Source organism: Marmota flaviventris, chromosome 16, assembly GCF_047511675.1.
Source record: "Marmota flaviventris isolate mMarFla1 chromosome 16, mMarFla1.hap1, whole genome shotgun sequence".
NCBI classification, from domain to species: domain Eukaryota; kingdom Metazoa; phylum Chordata; class Mammalia; order Rodentia; family Sciuridae; genus Marmota; species Marmota flaviventris.
In genome coordinates, this window is record NC_092513.1 from 57,635,421 (window position 1) to 57,654,164 (window position 18,744).

General features: G+C 36.4%; 1 protein-coding gene across 4 annotated transcripts in view; it reads left to right on the forward strand.

The window, feature by feature from the left end:
• The window catches only part of Ptprm (protein tyrosine phosphatase receptor type M), an 828,844-nt gene that overhangs the window by 641,126 nt on the left and 168,974 nt on the right, over positions 1-18,744 (forward strand). For all 4 annotated transcript variants that reach the window (XM_071602455.1, XM_071602456.1, XM_071602457.1 and 1 more), the window contains 2 exons: positions 12,268-12,419; positions 15,979-16,053. In XM_071602455.1, coding sequence (XP_071458556.1) covers positions 12,268-12,419; positions 15,979-16,053 — 227 coding nt within the window. The remainder of the gene's footprint in view (positions 1-12,267; positions 12,420-15,978; positions 16,054-18,744) is intronic.

The following is an 18,744-nucleotide window of genomic DNA, read 5'->3' on the forward strand; positions in this document are numbered from 1 at the left end:
TCACACAGATCTATATGGTGACAGCTGCTTAATCATTTAGGTTTATTCAGCTGAATCTTGGCAACTGGATATAATGTACTCATTGTTTGACTCAACCAATAACTATTTCATTCCTACTGTGAGAGAAATTAAAATACTTTTTGGTTCCAGCTCCTATCCCATAGCTTAATTAAGTCTAAGCACACACTTAATTACAAAAGCCAGGACCAGAAAGTCATTTGTCTTTCATTCTTTTGTCTGTAATGTAATTTTCATATCTGTAAGTTTTGCTATCTTTATAATATTTAAGTGAAAGGTTGTTTTTAAATGAAAATGCCTTTTCTTTGCAACACCTGAACTTCATTCAGGTCAGTGCTACAAAGCCATTGCTCAGGCACAGCTCCTAGCAGCAGAGCCTACAGGGACAGGGATAGTCATGCTCTGGGGTGAACTGTGTCCTACAACCCTTAGTGGCAATGAACCAGGTGTGCAAGCAGCATCCACACTGAGGATGACCCTTGATATCTTTCCCCTGGAATCCACTGGTACTGGTGGCAGATGTGCCTTTTCACCCTGCTCCTCCTACATGGCCACACACTTCTGCTGGAGAGAGGACAATAGGAGGAGGAGTTGTTTCCTTCCTCCATGTTCTCCTAATCTGCAGCCATTTGTCCTCCAGCCCTGCCATGAGACACTTTGCTGACAAGTTCATTCTTCACTGGATTTTCTTTATAAGTTGTGATTCATACCTGTCATGTAGTTAATAACAAGACAGGGCATTTTTCTCATTTCCCTTGCCCTTACTTTATTTTTTGTTTTGCCTTACAAAAGAAACATAACTGAAGGATTAGGATATAATAAGCATGAAGTGTAATAACCCTTCCTTTAACATGAAATCATTACACATTTCTGTCCTCTCTTCCCTTTATCCTGATACCAATTTTAAGGCTATGACTATTTTTTCTTCTAATTTTTTTATCATACAGTATTGCAGTATTTTTGATAGACTTTATTTAAACATGTGTTACTCAGCTTTATTTAAACATGTGTTACTTTCTCAAGTAACAAAGTATTTGAGACAATCAACTTAAAAACAAGAAAGTTTTATTTTGCTTTATAGTTTAGAGATTTCAGTTCATGCTTGGGTAGACTCATTTCATTACACTTGGACCTGTGGTGAGAAAGTATACCATGATGGGTAGCATAGAGCAAAACAAATCCATTCACCTTATGGCAGTCAGGAAGGAAAGAACAAAAGAAGCCCTATCTTTTAAAGGTTCCACCACATCCCAATAACACCAAGCTGAAGACTAACTTTTAACACATGGGCCTTTGGGGGACACTCAGCATCCAAACTCTAATAAAATACAGAGTTCCCATATACCACCTATCATTCACACAGCCTTCTCCACAATCCACATTCTTCAAAAGAGGAGTACATTTATTATACTTTGTGAGCCTATATAGATATATCATTATCACCTAAGGTTCATAGTTCACACAAAGGTTCACTCTTGCTGTTGCACATTCTAATCTGATAACTCTATAATGACATCTATCCTCCATTAGAGTATCATATAGAGTAGCTTCCCTACTCTAAAAATCCTGTATTCTACCTGTTCATTCCTCCCTGATCTCTATACTGTCTTCATAATCTCTTGCCTTTTCCAAAATGTCATATAATGTGAATAGTCTTTTCAGATTGCCTTCTTTCACTTATTAATATGCATTTAAGTTTCTTCTATGTCAAGTCATGGCTTTATAATTCATTTTTTTAGGGTAGTGAAGTTTAAACCCAGGGGTGCCTTACTACTGATCTACATTTTCAGTCCATTTTACTTTATTGTATATTTGAGACATGGCCTTGATAAGTTCCTTAGGACCTCACAACCACTGCTGTGGTTGGCCTTAAACTTGGGATCCTCCTGTCTCAACCTCCTGAGTCACTGGAATTACAGGCATGTGCCAACTACAGCCAGATTTAATTAATTTTTTTAATGTTGAATAACATTCCATTGTTTGGATGTCCACATTTTTTTTATCCATTCTCCTACTGAAGGATATCTTGTTGTGTTTAGATTTTAGCAAGCAGGAATGAAGCTACTATAAACATCTGTGTGTAGATTTTTTGAGTGGATTCAAGTTTTTAGTTCATTTAGGTAGATACCAAGAAGATTGGTATTTACTAGAACATTGCTAAATCTTATGGAGTAAATACATTGGTTTTTTTAAGAATCTGCCAAATTGTCTTCCAAAGTGAGTGTTATTTTGTATTTCCACCAGCAATGAGACTTCCTGTTGCTTCACAACCTCACCAGGATTTAATGTTGTCAATGTTCAGATTTTAGGCCATTCTGATAGATGTGCAATGGTATCTCATTGTTTTAATGTGCATTTCTCTTGTGGCACATAACGTGGAGCTTATTTGCCATCCATATGCCTCCTTTGGTAATGCATCTATTAAGGACTTTGACCAAATTTTTAAATTCTGTTATTTATATTCTTATTATTGTGCTTTAAGAGTTCTTTGTATATTGTGAATACAGTTCTTTATCAGATATGTATTTTGCAAATACTTTCTCCCAGCATGTTGCTTATCTTGCCTTAATAGTGTCTTTCATGGAGAAGAAGTTTTTAATTTAATGAAGTCCATCTCATCAGTTCTTTCTTTCATAGATATCATGCCTTTGATGTTTTATCTAAAAAGCCATTGCAATCTTAATTTTCTCCTATGTTCTCTGCTCTGAATTGTGTAGTTTTATATTTTACCTTTTGGTCTGTGATCCATTTGTTTTTATTTTTTATTTTTTGTTATTGGGGATTAAACTCAGGGGCACTCAACCACTGAGCCACATCCCCAACCCTGTTTTGTATTTTATTTAGAGACAGAGTCTCATGAATTGCTTGGTGCCTCACTTTTTGCTGAGGCTGGCTTTGAACTTGCAATCCTCCTGCCTCTGCCTCTCAAACCACCCAGCTGCTCTGTGATCCATTTTGAGATAATTTTGGTAAGAGAGTGTAAGGTCTCTATCCAAATATGAATTTTTGGCTGGTTGTTACACCACCATTTTTTGAAAAGATTGTTTTTGCTCTGTTTGTATTACCTTTGCTCCTTTCTCAGAGATGAGTTGGCTATATTTATGTAGGTCTCTCTCTCTCGTTCTCTGAGCTCTCTCTGTTCTGCCCCAAAATTTATGTATTATTTTGCTCATACCACAGTGTCTTTATTATCATAGCTTTATAGTAAGTTTGGAAGTTGGATAGTGTTTGTCAATCCTCTGACTTAGCTGTTCTTCAATATTTTGTTAGCTGTTCTGGGCCTCTCTATCTATAATTACTGTAGAATCCATTTGTTGTTGTCAACAAAATAAATTGCTAAGATTTTAATTGAGATTCTATTGAATCTATAGATCAGTTTGGGAAGAACTATATCCTAACAACACTTCTTCCATTTTTTAAATTCTTTGATTTCTTTCATTGGAGGTTTGTAATTTTCTTCTAAATATTGTACATACTTGTTAGATTTATAATAATAATTTCACTTTTGTGAGTGCTAATGTAAATGGGATTTTGTGTTGACTTTTAAATTCCAATTATTCATTACTGGGATACAGAAAATAGGTTGACTTTTGTCTATTAACCTCATATCCTAAAACCTTGCTTATTAGTTTGATGAGCCTTTTGGGTTGACTTAGATTATCTACATAAACAATACTGTTACTGGTAAACACAAAGAATTTTATTCCTTCCCTCCTATTATGTTTTATTTCCTTTTCTTATCTTATTGAATCAGCTAAAACTTCCAATAAATATTGAATAGAATTAGAGAGAGGGGATGTCCTTGCTTGCTTCTGAGCTTTTTGAGAAAGCTTTTAGTTTCTCAAAACAATTGTGTCAACTACAGGATTTTAGTAGATGTTCTTTGTCAATTGAAGAAGTTCCTCTCTAGTCTAGGTTCCTGACAGGTTTTATAATAACTGGATGTTGGATTTTGACAAGTTCTTTTACTGTGTCTATTAATATGATCATATAGTTTTTTCTTCATAGCTATTTGATGTAATGGGTTACATTCATTGAGTTTCAAATATTGAACCAACCTTGAATAGCTGAAATAAATTCCACTTGGTCATAATGTATAATTAAAAAAAAAGAATCCTTGGATTCAATATGCTAATATTTTGTTGAAGATTTTTTTTTCTTGTATGTCTATGACAGGTATTGGTTACAATTTTCTTTTCTTATAATGTATAATTTTGGTATTAGGGTAATGCTGACCTCATAGAATAAGTTAGAGTATACCTTCTGTTTCCATTTTCTGGGAGAGATTAAGGAGAATTGGAACAATTTCTTCCTTAAGTATTTGGTAGTATTCAGCAGTGAACCCATCTGAACCTATAGCTATCTGATTTGGAAGATCATTAATGGGAGAGGGTACTGGGCATTTGATGCAGGGGTAATTTACTACAGAACTACACTTCAGCCCTTTTTATTTTTTTATTTTGAGGAAGGGTTTCATTAGTTTTCTTAGGTCCTCACTAATTTGGTGAATCTGGCCTTGAACTTGCAATGCTCCTGTCTCAGCCTCCCAACCTGCCAGTATTACAGGCATGTACCTCCATGCATGGTGGAATATTATTAATTATTGATCCAGTGTCTTGAATAGATACAGATCTAGTCAAGATTGTACATTTCTTTATGTTTTGAGTATTTTCATATTATGCCCCTCAAGTTCTTAGCCCATTTCATCTAAGTTCTCAAGTTTGTAGACATGGAAATGTTCATAATATTTCTTATCATTCTTTTAATGTCTGTGTGATCTGTAATGATGTACCTACCCTCTTTCATTTCCAATTTTCATAATTTGCATAGTCTCTATTTTTCACTTTTCTAGAAGCTTATTAATTTTATTGATCATTTCAAAGAACCACATTTTGGTGTTTTTTTTTCCTATTGACTTCCTCTTTTCCATTTCATTGATTTTTACACTAATTTTTATTTTTTTCTTTTCTTGTGCTTCCTTCAACTTTTCTTTTTTTTTCTCCTTTCCTTATTTGGAAGCTTAGATTATTTAATTTATGTTTTTCTTTATGAATACATGTATTCAATGTTTTGAATTTCACTCTAAGTACTACTTTGATGCACCCCACAAAATTTGATGCTGTATTTTTATTTTCATTTGTTTTAAAAAAATTTAAATCTTTTTTGAGATTTGTTCTTTGATCTATCTGTTATTTTTCTTCAGATGTTTTGAGATTTTTGGTGATCTTTTTTGAATTTTAGTTTAATTCCATTTTTATCTGAGAGCATACATTACATGATTTCTATTCTTTTAAATTTTTTAAGGTGTGTTTTATGGAACAATGTGTTCTGTTCTTCTGAATGTTCCCTGTGAGCTTGAGAATAATGTCTGTTCTGCTGTCGTTGGATGAAATAATCTAAAGGTGTCAGTTATATCCAATTGATTGATGGTGCTGTTGAGTTCAGCTATGTCCTTACTGATTTTCTGCCTGCTGGATTTGTCCTTTACTGTCAGAGGGATGTTAAAATTTCCAACTATAATAGTGGAATCATCTATATCTCCTTGTACTTCTATCACTTTCTTCATAAAGATAGATAGATAGATAGATAAATAGATAGATAGATGCATTGTTAGAGGTTCATACACACTAAGGATTTTTAAGTATTCTTGGAGACTTGACCCTTTTGTCATACTAAATGTCTCTCTTTATCCCTGATAATTTTCCTTGCTCTGAAGTTTTTTGCTAATTTTAATATAGCTTTTTCTAATTTTCTCTTGATTATTATTTACATAATGATACATTCTCCATCTTTTTTGCATTCTTTTTTTTAGTTGTTGATGGACTTTTATTTTATTTATTCATTTTTATGTGGTACTGAGGATCAAACCCATTGCCTCACACATGCTAGGCATGTGTTCTTACCACTGAGCCAAAATCCCAGCCCCTGCCCCCCCTTTTTTTTTTAATCTATACGTGTCTTTATAATTATGGTAAGTTTCTTATAGATAATATATAGTTGGAGCTTATTTTCTGATCTACTCTGGCAGTCTCTGTGCTCTACTTGATATGTGCAGAGTGTTGATATTTATTGATCTATTAATAACCTAACATGTTTTTGGGGGGACAGGTTATTGTTTGTTGACCATGTTCTCTTTGTTGCCCTGTTCTTTGTTCCTATTTTAGTCTCCCACTCTCTTTCTGTCTTATGTAGCTTAATTGAACATTAAATGCTATTCCATTTTCTCTACATTCTTAGCTTTTTTTCTCTTTTAACTGTTCATTGGTTGCCCTGCAGTTTGCAGTTGTCTTTTACAATTAATGCAAACCTAACTTCAAATAACATTATACTGCTTCACAGTTAGTGCATGTTATTTTAATAGCAAAGTATTCTTTTTTCCTCTCTTCTGTTCCTTACATCATTACTGATTTTATTTTACTTATTAAAAATCCAAAGTCATCAAGTACTTTGTTGCTATTATTATTTTGAGTAAACTTTTATCTGCTAGATCAACTAGATATATATATATATATATATATATATATATATATATATATATATATATATATCTTTACTTATTCCTTTTCTAAAACTCTTCCTTTCTTTATGTACATCCAGGTTTCTGTTTTATATTATTTTCCTTCTTCCTGAGAACTTCTATATTTTTTTCATATTCAGGATTTTTATTCAATTTTATAGTGAACAATGAAAAAACATCCTTTAGCATTTCCTTTAATTTAGTGTGGCAATTTTTCATAATAAACTATTCAAAGAGATACTTTGGTCAAGACTAGAATGAACTACAAAAAAGAAATGCTATTATAAAACCAACACTGTCATAAATTTATATTAAAACAAAACACAATATTTGCATGATGTTGTTTCCAGTGTTTCCTTGGGACTGGCCTGAACATCATGAAATGACAGAGCAACAAACAGCAGAGACAAAAAGCAGCAAATACCAGTTTGTCATTTGGGATACAAAGACATGGCTGCATTGATGCCAGTAATGCAAATTTTCAATAGTCTTGCTTGTTCTCCTTAGAAGTAGACACGTAAGAGGTGCTATTCTAGGGCAGCATCTCCAAGGTTGTATTAAGGTCCTTGATCTGTGTTGCAGAAGAATTCCATGTCAGACATATTGTGCTGGATGCCACAGTCAATTGTAGTTAAAGGGTGTTTGACAGCTGTCATGACCAACAACTACAACACTATTCTTTGAAATAAATAATACATTCAGGAGTGGCTGAGCTTAGATTTCAGAACTGAGACCTGTATTTTTTGAGGCATCAGAAATGGACACGGTGCTTTCATGACTGACCCAGGCCAAGCAACTCTTACTGGCAGAGCAGATGACCTAGTAGGCTCAGTTACTGGTGCCTCTGCCAACAGAATCTGACATAGCTGACCAAAAGGCCACTTTTCATCCACTTCTTTATTGTAAGCATAAAGCACTGCTTTTGAAGTTGCAGAATCCTGCTGCCAACAAAACCTTAGTGAGATGCCAATCCCACTTGAGGATCATGTATTATATCTGCTTTTAAATATGCTTGTTTACCCACTAGTCATTTTCAGATTCAAAGTAACAAACAAAAATGAGTCACTGCTCTGCTAGCCCTAGCAAATTTGTTCTCTGGAGAAGACCATTTCACAAAAGTGGCTCTGCAAGTAATCTTGAGGATCACCACAATTGGCTTCCAGACAACATCATTCTGGCTATAGGCAGACAGTCACTGGTCTACCCTGTAAGTGACTATGCAGTTGTACTTATGAACTCAGTCAATACCTGTGATGTGTCTGTTGTGGTCCTTGAGTTCATAAAGTTTCACCCACTGGCTCTCATTTTGCTCATAGGTGTGTATTTTGTCATGATTTCTCCTGTTCCAGGCATGATAGGTGATTGGCAAACTACCAACAAATTTCCTCAGTTTTTTTTTTCTGAAAGAATCCATTTCTTCACTTTAGAAGAACAATTTCATATGATACAATATTCTGGCCAGGTGTGGTGGCACATACCTGTAATCCCAGCAGCTCAGGAAGCTGAGGCAGGAGGACTGCAGGTTCTAAGTCTGCCTCAGCAACTTAGTGAGGCTATGAGCAATTTAGTGAGGCCCTGTCTCAAAAAATAAAATAAAAAGCTGGTAATGTGGCTTAGTGGTTAAGCACCCTTGGGTTCAAACCCTCGTACCAAAAAAAAAAGAAAGAAAGAATATTACATTCTGGGTTGATGGCTTTAAAAAAAAAAAAAAAAACAACTGAATATTTCACTCACTCTCTTCTTGCTGGTGTGGTTTCTGAAAAGTTCAATGTAACTCTTAATTTTTTCCCTATAAGAAGGGGTTTTGTCCATCTGGTTCTGTCAGGAATTTTTTTTTTCATCTTTGACTTTCTGCAGTTTGATGTGATACGCCAAGGTGTAGATATTTTTTGGCTTTTATCTTATTTGGTGTTCTCTGAGCATCTGACATGAATTTTATGAAATAGTCATCAATTCTTCACATGTTTCTTCTATTCCATTATTTCTTCTCCTTCTGGCACTCCTACACCTTTGTAGTTGTCCCACAGTTTTGTAATTTTTTTTTTTTTTTTTTGGTTGGTTGGTTGGTTTTTTCAGTCATTTTCCTTTGCTTTTCAGTTTTGGAAGTTCCTATTGTCATGTCCTCAAGCTCAGAAATTCATTATCAGCAGTACCAAATCAACTAATAAGCATATTAAAGGCATTTTGCATTGCCATTACAGTGTTATTTTGTTTGTTTGTTGATTTGGTGGGGGCAGGGGGGGGGGGAGTACTGGAGATTAAACTCCGGAGCACTTGACCACTGAGCCACATTCCTAACCTATTTTGTGATTTTTTTTTTTTTTTAATTTAGAGACAGGGTCTCACTGAGTTGCTTAGCACATCTATTTTACTGAGGCTGGCTTTGAACTCAGGATCCTCCTGCCTCAGCCTCAGTCACTGGGATTACGGGCATGCACCACTGTGCCCAGCTACAATGCTTTTTATCGCTAGCATTTCTTCTCTGTTCTTTCTTAAAATTTCCATCTCTTTGCTTATGTTGCCCAATCTGTTCTTGCATGCTGTCTACTTAACCTATTAGAGCCCTTAACATATTAAGGTTGTTAACATTAACATATTATGGTTATTTTAAATTCTCAAAATCTCTGCCATATTATAGTCTGGTTGTGATGTTTGCTCTGAGTCTTCAAACTCTAATTTTGTCTTTTAGTATACCTTGTAGTTCTTCCTTGATAAATAAACATGATATATCAGATAAAAAGGACCTCAGTAAGTAGACCTTTAAATATAACAAGGGAACAGGGGAGGTGTTCTAAAGTGCTAATTTTTTCTCAGACTTTTAGTGAGCATGCTGTTGGACAATAAACTCACAGATTTTCTCAGGTCTCCCCACCTTCACCCTTAGATGGGACACAATGGTTAACATGAGGTGGAGTTTGGTATTTCCCTTCCTCCTTATTAGTTAGGTACTAATACAATTTCAGCAGGTTAGCTCTGGAAAAATATTTTCCTTAAGGGAAAGCCTTGTATAAAAGCTTAGTCAGCTTTTTGTCACTGTGACCAAAATACCTGACAAGAACAACTTAATGGAGCAAAAATTCATTTTGCGCTTATGATTTCAGAGATTTAGCTAATGATCAGCTGACTCCATTGCTTTTGTCTCAAGGTGAGGCAGAACATCATAGTGGAAGTGTGTAGTGGAGGAGCATTGCTCACCTCATGGTGGCCTGGAAGAGAGTGAGGGGCTGTAGGGAAGATGAGCCTTTCCAGGGAACACCCCGAAAAACTCACCTCCTCCACCCATGCACCACCTGCCTATAGTTGCCATGCAATTAGTCCATTCAAATTAGGATGGACTGGTTAGGTTACAGGTCTCATAAACTAAATCATTTCATCTGTTTAATTAATAGGATCTTTGGGAGGACAGCTCATATCCAAACCATATACCAATGCTCTGGCATATTTCAAAATGGCCACTTTCCATTTCATCCTGCTAAAAGCATGAAGGGATTTGCTTCTGATCATCACTGTGAGAACATGGTGAAAGCTCATGGAGGTTTAACTCTCAAAAGTGTGGAGACTCCTAAAGATTAGTCATCCTCCCCCCACCCTTCCCTCAGGTCCCTGGCGTTTCTCACTCTAAGCCTGGGCCACAGAGCACCTCCAGCACTTGGTCAATGATGGTTTAGGTCATCCTGACCCTGTAGTGGTTCTTGCTTTTCTTCATGGACTTTGACTCCCATAAGTTGTCATTGTATTTACTTTGGATTTTCCAATTTTGGAGGCAGTTGTTTGCTCTGTGATCTCAAGTCTCTGACAGATATAAGAAGAGTTGCTGATTTTCAATTTGTCCAGCTTTTACTTCTTAGGATGGGGTGATGACTTCCAAGCTCTCTTTGTGCCAGACTGGAAGCTGCAAGTCCTTTCTCAATGGTTTTATAATCTATTTATAGATGTTGATACAAACCATTTTTTTCCTTTTGTTTTCTTCTTCTCTTTTTAATTACTAATACCCTTTCTGATTCATGGAGTACAAATTTGGAGATTGCAGATTAAAATATTTCAGATAAACCAGTTTTTGAAAATAAAAACAGGAATAGATGTACTGAATGTTTAGATATGTTTACAAAGATAAGTTCTCAAAAGTTTTTCTAGTAGGTTTCAGGGTTTTCAACTTAAAAGAATAATACAAGGTTCAATGAGGAGGGGGGAGTGGGAGGAACCTCCAGTTGATCCACAGTCATAACCCAGCTTCAGTTCTAAATATAACCTTCCTTAACTATCTGTAATTATGCATGAGAACTTTGAGCAGCATATAAGAACAAATAATATTCCCAAATAATAAAATTCCAAGAACAGGCAAGCGCAGACTTTGACTCCACACCAGCATGGCTGAAAGAGGAGAAGATTATCTTCCATGGGGAAGGTGATCTGCAGGTGTCAAGAGAAGGGTGCCAGTCACCCTACCTGACCTTTCAAAATCTTTGTAACATCACCCTTGAACATACGATGTTTCAATTTACTGTCAGAGACATTATAGGTGACTTCCAATTATCTGTTTAAAAATGATCTCTTTTCCCATCACCTATTTGCAATTAAAAGGGCAACTTATTAATGAAAGCCTTTTGCCTTCAAAGTATGAAATTAAAAGATGATTATAACTACAGGCAAGAAAGCATTTGGATTATGTATTATTTGGAAATGATAATAAAGATTATCCATATGGTCTAATGTTGTGATTCCTTCCATTCCATTCACAATCACCTTATATGGGTACAATTTTGATTACATGGCCCATTTTTTAATTCTGTTATGTCCTAGGTCAACCAGTGTCAAGATGATTTACTGGAAATAGCTTCTATTGCTTTTTTTCTTTGTAAATGCTACTAGGATCTTGGTCAGAATTTGAATATCTTCAGATATGGGGACTTTGTTATGTTAGGGTTGTGGTCTTCTTAAACCTCACTTTATCCCTCTTCCTCTAGCAACTTGAATTCTATTCTTGTCTGTCTTGGGTACATAAAAAAAACCTCTGGTAGTAGTGAGACCTGTAAAAAATGGGTTTATCTGTTTATTTATGTTAAGTTTTCCTTAGATTTTTGTGGCTTTTATATAGGTTGCTATAATTTTATATTATGAGATTCAGCTGGTCAGTGAGCAGGATGCAGGGAATAATGTCCTGGGCCTTTTTGCATGATTTTCCACTGACAGAGGAAGCAACATGATTAACCATGCTAAATATTCCTGCTGTGATGTTCATTTGTTGAGTATAGTCAGTGCATTTTGAACATATAACCTCTTTAGTTTACTGGGATGTAACCCCAACATAAGCCAAGGAGCACCTGTTGTTCAAATCTGTCTGCAAATATTTATTAGAATCTTCTCTTCAAAACTGTATGTAGCAATATCAATAATAATTCAGTAATAAGTTAATATCTCTAAGAGAATATCAATAAACAATGATGACCTCATAGTACAAGTATTATTGGTCATTTTAATTTAGTTTATAATAGGAAAAACACAATGTTTTAGGTTGGATTTTTTTTTCATTTTTTGAGGACAGGCAGTGCATGTTTTTCATTTGTATGTGTGTAGCCTGGCAGAGTACCTGACACAAGGCACATAAATCAATGAATCATGAATGTGTAAAATTGTTTCAGTAGAGCTTATTCCTGAACATTGTTCAATGTGCCACCAGATCTCCAGTTTCCATTCACATGCATGTCTACATAATTGAATTCTTTGTCCTTAAGGAAACTAGCCAAGAAGCGGAAGGAGACTATGAGCAGCACCCGGCAGGAGATGACTGTGATGGTGAACTCGATGGACAAGAGTTATGCAGAGCAAGGCACAAGCTGCGATGAAGCCTTCTCCTTCATGGACACACACAATCTAAATGGGAGATGTAAGTGCACCCAATGGCTTTCTGAGATTCCAGGTAGCATTGAGGGATTAAAAAATAAACCAAAAAGAAAAAAAAAAGATTTTTCTTTTAACCTAAAAGAATTGTTATGTCATATTGCTCTCTCCACTCACTTTAACTGGTCTGGAAACACTACATCTCATGGTTTGCCTAGCAAAAATTTTCTAAGGTTGATAGGACCAGGTCAGAGACCACAGGAAACCAGTCTGTAAATTCTTCCAGAGCAGTGACAGGAAGGCTTCCTCCAGTTGAGGAGGAGGCACCTGTTTCTCATCATCCTTTTCTTTGTTTAGGTCCCATTTGTAAGCAAGCCAGGTGTGGAATTGCACAAGGGAAGCCTGTTGTAAAACAGTTTGCTAAATGGCAGTAACAAGTTAATTGTTTATTTGTTTAGCTGGCAGGTTCTGCCTTCATTATAGGGCTATGAGTGGTAATTAATAAATTAAACTGCATTTCAACTTCACAAGCCTTAAACCTCACACCAGGTGGGTAAACTGAGCTAGGCTAATACCTTCCCTTGCTTCCACCTGTGATCCAGGTACACGGCATTATTTCAAGAAACTAACAATTAGATTGATTATATGATGTAAAAATGGAACAGTTGTTTGGTCCCCTTATGATCTCAGATACCACAGGTAAATCACATGGCCATGGCTGGTTTTATAGGCCACAGCACAAGTTCATCAAGTTCAAGGTCAGAGATTTCTTTTGTGTGAAATCTGTCCCTGCAGACTGCTACTGACCCCGGCTGCATAATCAGGTCATTGATCAGCGTGGAGATGGAGAGTGCAGCATTGCTGTTACCTAAATAATGCACATAAAGGCTGGTGGAGCAGAGGAGCAGAGAGAGTGTCTGGGAGAGTTTGGACAGTGCGAGCTGGTGTCCTGGTGTCCTGAGTGCACAAGGCAGCCTATTCAGGTGCTGTGGCTCTCCATCCACTCCTCTCTCAATCACAGCATGGTCAATGCCTGTGCCTGCTCCCAGCCTCGCATTGCTCCCACAGTCTTTGAGACTTCATAGAATTCATTCTCTTACTTGTTATGTACATAGTGGCTACAGTAATCCCACATTTTCCTCCCACATTTATGTGCTCTCCACACACACCTGGTCTTACATTGAGCAGGTGCTGCTCGGTTTGCATCTTTGATGGCCTTTCTTTGCCCTTCAGTATCATTTTACTAATATAGAAGCTGTGGTTTTTCACTATACCACAAACTGCTTCCCATTTTATCATTGGATTCTCTCTGCTTCTTTGTAGAAGATGTTACATTTTTCTTTTAAAAGCACATATATAATACATTTAATGGCTATAATATATATGGCCTATATTGTACTTGTTGGGGGCTTAGGTTAGAGAAAATCTTTGAGCAGCATACCAGGTTGACATATTTGTAGCAGCAGCTATTTCTTGAGCATCAGGAGGTAAGGAACACAGGAGCTAGGAATGTTGCTCATTGTTAGAACGTTTGTGTAGCACATGTGAGGCTGTGGTTCCATCCCTAGCACCACACACACATGCACAAAACAAAGAGTGAGAGAGAAGAAAGGAACCATGCAGATGCGATATATGATCTCATTTCCAACCCACTAAGATTACAAACTTTTAATTTCATAGTGAAACTCCTCATGAATAAATTTGCTTGAAATGACCTGCCCCAAGAGTAGGAACCTATGTTAGTAGCTTCAAGGCATTTGAGGTTGGAACCACAGAGATATTCATCTCTGGACAGGAAGTACTTTTGTAAGACAGTGGTTCTGTGGAAATCAAAAATCAGGGAAAGAAGGCTGTAGAAGCTGGCATCCCTCTGCCTCTGTTGATCTATTTAGCATTGTTTGATGCCTCAAAGCCAGCCAAGAAATGCCACAGGAGTCTTCTGGTTTGCCTCTCACTCTTTTAGCAGTCAGTGGGTCTCATCTCTGATGGTAAACTTTTTCATAATATTCTATTAATGTCTTTAAAATTAGATCTAAAGTACCGGGGCAGGAACTTTAAGGAAGAACATTTATTAGACCACTGGCTGCCAACCTCATCCCCATTACAAATCTGAAAAGTGCAATATCTTTTGAGGCTGGGAGAAAGTCTAGAAGCTAAGTTGAGTTGCTTTTAGAAATGAGACAGTGAGAAAAATGTGATTGGAGAATTTCAAAGTAAGCATGAACACATTTACAAAAAGTATGGAATAATCTGTCCCCCAAAGCAAGTATGAGTTGTGCTTATATAATACAGCATATCATATCTACAAAAGGAGAACATACTTGGGAATGGGTTTAACTTGTATAATAAAAGACAAATGTATTTTATGTTCTCTTGTTTTAACAAAAAGGCAAAAATAAACAGTTTTTTTCATATATGCTTTGCACATTTTTGCCAATCATGTAAAATTCTCTGTTCATATTAAAGAGGTGTTACTCTCACTAACCCTGATATAAGTACTCAGTTATTTTGGTTCTTATTTTCATCAGTTATTATCTTTTCTAGGTAAAACATACATTATATATATTATTATTCTGTACTTTGGAAAAATATCATATAAATGACAGACAGCCTGGATTCTGGTCTTTGTTCCATCACTTACTAATTTAGCCCTTTAAAAATATAAACACGGGTAAAGGCACTGTAACACTGGAACTACTCCTGAGAGCTGAAATATGTTAACATGTCATCAGAATAGTTATACAGTGTCCACAGGGACACTTCCTATAAATATAATGGTGTAATTGGGTATCAGTGTTCTGGTCCAGCTCTTGGCATCAAATAAATCATGTGAGGACATCAGAGGAGTATATATACTGTTACTTATGTTTAACCACCTTATCATATTTAAGTTGTTAGACGTTTATGAAATTTATGTGCTGTTATCATGAATCAGTGAAGATATTGAAGACAATTGAATACTACCTTAAAATTAGGAATTGGACATTTTTACTGGAATTGGATAAATCGGATTGGATTGACCTTCTCTTTTAAAAACATAAGGAGAAAGTGTGATAGCATTGAATGATTTAGAGGAATATTTTGAAGGAATACAAACATTTTGATAAGGATTTAATAAGAGACATGCAGCTTTCACCTTAAATATCAGCTTTATTTTTCATAAGTCAAATCATATCAGTATGGAAAGTTCTCTCCATTTCCAAAATGTGAGGAAGGACAGGAATTTGTAACCTGCAAAACACTGGCATCCCCAGCGTTCTTCAGAAGCCTTGAATGTCAGCATCATAGAATGGCAGACTTACTGCAAGAAAAGCTAGAAGTTAGATAGAGGTGTGTTGCATTTATCTACTGGGCTGTTGGGTAAGAAAGTCTTTAAGTGACGAAGCACTGTTTGTTCTCTAAGAGGACAAGTAACTACCCAGAGACACCTGTGGATGACGGCATTTTCCATGTGGCCCTCAGTGAATCTGGGAGGTTTCTTCCTGTCACTTGCTTGGAGTGACCAAGGTGATTTCAGACCAAGGTGATTTCAGGTGAAGTCTCAGGACTCTACAGCTTCTGACCAACCTTTTTATTTTTGTTTTTGGTTTTTCCTTTATCAACAGCTGTGTCATCACCATCATCCTTTACAATGAAAACAAACACACTGAGCACATCGGTGCCTACTTCCTATTACCCAGGTAACAGATCCTTCCATCCTCTCATCTCTTCATGGCCCCTTGGCAGCCAGAACCCATCAGCCTCCCACAGTGCCATGCGCCATGCGGTGCTTTAGGAGCTCACTCTGTTGGATGTGCTGTACCTAAGGCTTTCTGTGGCTTTCATGGGGGAAGATGGGGGACCTTTCATCAATCATTTACTGTTCTTTCTCTTTTTACTTTCTCTGCATTGACCTGCTTACGATGTATGACAGACCCATTTGTGCCAACTGCAATTTTAGGTGAGAATATTTCCCTTTACCACAGTATATTGCAGGAGTAATTGAGAAAGTTAGTGGCCACTCTGGAGGAGACTGAAGTTTTAATTCTGTTTGGTGCAGTGATTAGAAGAAGGATATAGGATGGGGTGGGGGTGGGGTAGATGATAAAAAGACTTGGTCTAATCAGTCTTCATTGATGCAGAGGGTTTGTTGCATGTGTGTTGGGGATGATTTCAAAAGGTTTAAATGAACAGTCCCAGTTCCCTTTCTGTGTTCAGAATTTAACTTTAGTTGTGATCCTAGGGGAAAAAACAATGTGTCATCACTCAGCTGTGTACTTCCAAGAGCTCAATCCTGTCCAATGCAATAGTCATCATAAAAGTGAAAATAGCTCCTCATTATTTTCAGTTATCACTCAGCACTAAAAATGTCAATTGCAAAAAATAGCATTTTTCTAATTATGCCCAGTGGTATGCAGAACAATGATCACAGTAGAGTCTGGGCCCCCTACCCATCTTCCCAGGGCACCCCCAGCATCCCAAAGTGTCTGTCACACAGTGGAATTTCAAAGGAGCTAATGTTCTGAACTTGGAAATGACAGGATGGCACTTTATAATCAAGTGGTTTATTATGTATCAGATGTCACTAAAAATGAACTCAAATGTTAGCCCAGTGGGGCAGAATGCATTTAAAGTATGAAATATTCCCAGCAGGGGGTTACAGAAAAAAAGTCCTGTTTGTGCAGTGTAAGAAGGGTGAGGAGAAATGGCATTCCCTGGCTGTGATAACCAAACACGCATGGGCTGCTGTTGCCTTTGAGACGCATAAATAACCCGAGTGTGTCCTGGCTGTGTTCTCTTTCTACTACTAACCTTACCGGAAAGGAGCACAACAAAAACGGCTTCCAGGTATATAACAATTCATTGTAGCAAGAGTTCCATTCTCAGTTGTCCAACTTTCTCTTCCTAATTCTCTTTATATCTTTGCAACATAATTTTCCCCCCTGTGCTTCTCTTTACTCTAAGTTTTTATGATTTCTGGATAGAGGGTAATTTTATTTTCCTTATGGTGTTCTCTGGGCTTAAGAAAGTTTGTTGCCTGGGGAAAAAGGGAACTAAGGCATATGTAAGAATAAAACAGAATTTTTTAGTTTTGTATCATTTGAGAGCTGATAATGCCCACAACCCCTCCTCTCCCACATACACATTTTAATACCAACTGTAAGAAGAAAAAGGCTTCATTTTTATTATTTTCACAAGTGAGGGGCACCAACTAATCTTTGGCACCCAGAACAATGTAATCTACATGCAAATGACATTTGCAAAATCACTGGATAGGCGAAGATTTGTGATTTCTTTGTGTGCAGTGGCATTCATTCCCAAGTTCCTCCAGTAGATGTTCTGACCCTGGGGGAGCTTTGAGTGGGGAGGGCTGAGACATGCATTGTCAGAAGGAAGAAAGTGTTCAGATTTCACAGCAGGATTAAGATAAGCTTATTAAACAAATATCATTTTTCTAAAGTCACTGCTTTGTTATGAACACTAATGACATCTTTTAAAGTTGGTTAGGCTTCTTTCCCAAGAATCACGTGAACAGACAATTCAAGTCACACAAAAAGATGCACATCCTGAAAAATAAGTAGTCAGCTACATCAACAAATAAATGTCCACAGTACAGCTCATGGAGGTACCAGAGTCACAAATGACAATATTTGGGAACCATATACATTAGTCTTGTTTACCTGATGCAGTTGTGAATCTATATATTGTTTAAAAGAATTGGTGAGGTTATCACTTGGAACCCTAATGTAGAGTTAAATTATGTCTCTACCTCATTTGTTTGCATATATATATATATATATATATATATATATATATATATATAGAGAGAGAGAGAGAGAGAGATTAGTAGATGATAGATAGAACCTTCCCCATCTCAAAAATGTAGTATTCATTTCAGATTGATATTTTTCAACTGATTTCCTAAATCTTCAAAATAATTTATTCAAGAATACAGGTAGAATTACTTTTCAGTTCTTAGCCTTCAGAACTGTTAATGAGAAGTTTTATTTCAGTTTCTTCCTATAAGGCATTATTTTTTATTTAAAAGATTATTGTGGCAATTTTTAACAAATAAAGGAAAATAGTGACAATTGATATTTTATCAGTAATAATAAATTATTTAAAAGAGGAAACTGACTAGTCATTCATTTTAGTGGAGTAAATAATTTCTAATTGGAGAGATGACCTGGTTTCCCATCAAATTCATCACAGGAAAACTTCTCTTTCATCTTCAATCTGTACATTCACAATGATAGTGTTATTTTCCAAGAAGGGGTTGCGGTGGTGTTTAAATGCTTTTAAACTTGTTCTACACTAGTAATGAGGCCAAGGTGTCATCATCTAGCACAGGATGATTATATACAGTGGTGATAGTGCTTGTAGCTCTGGGG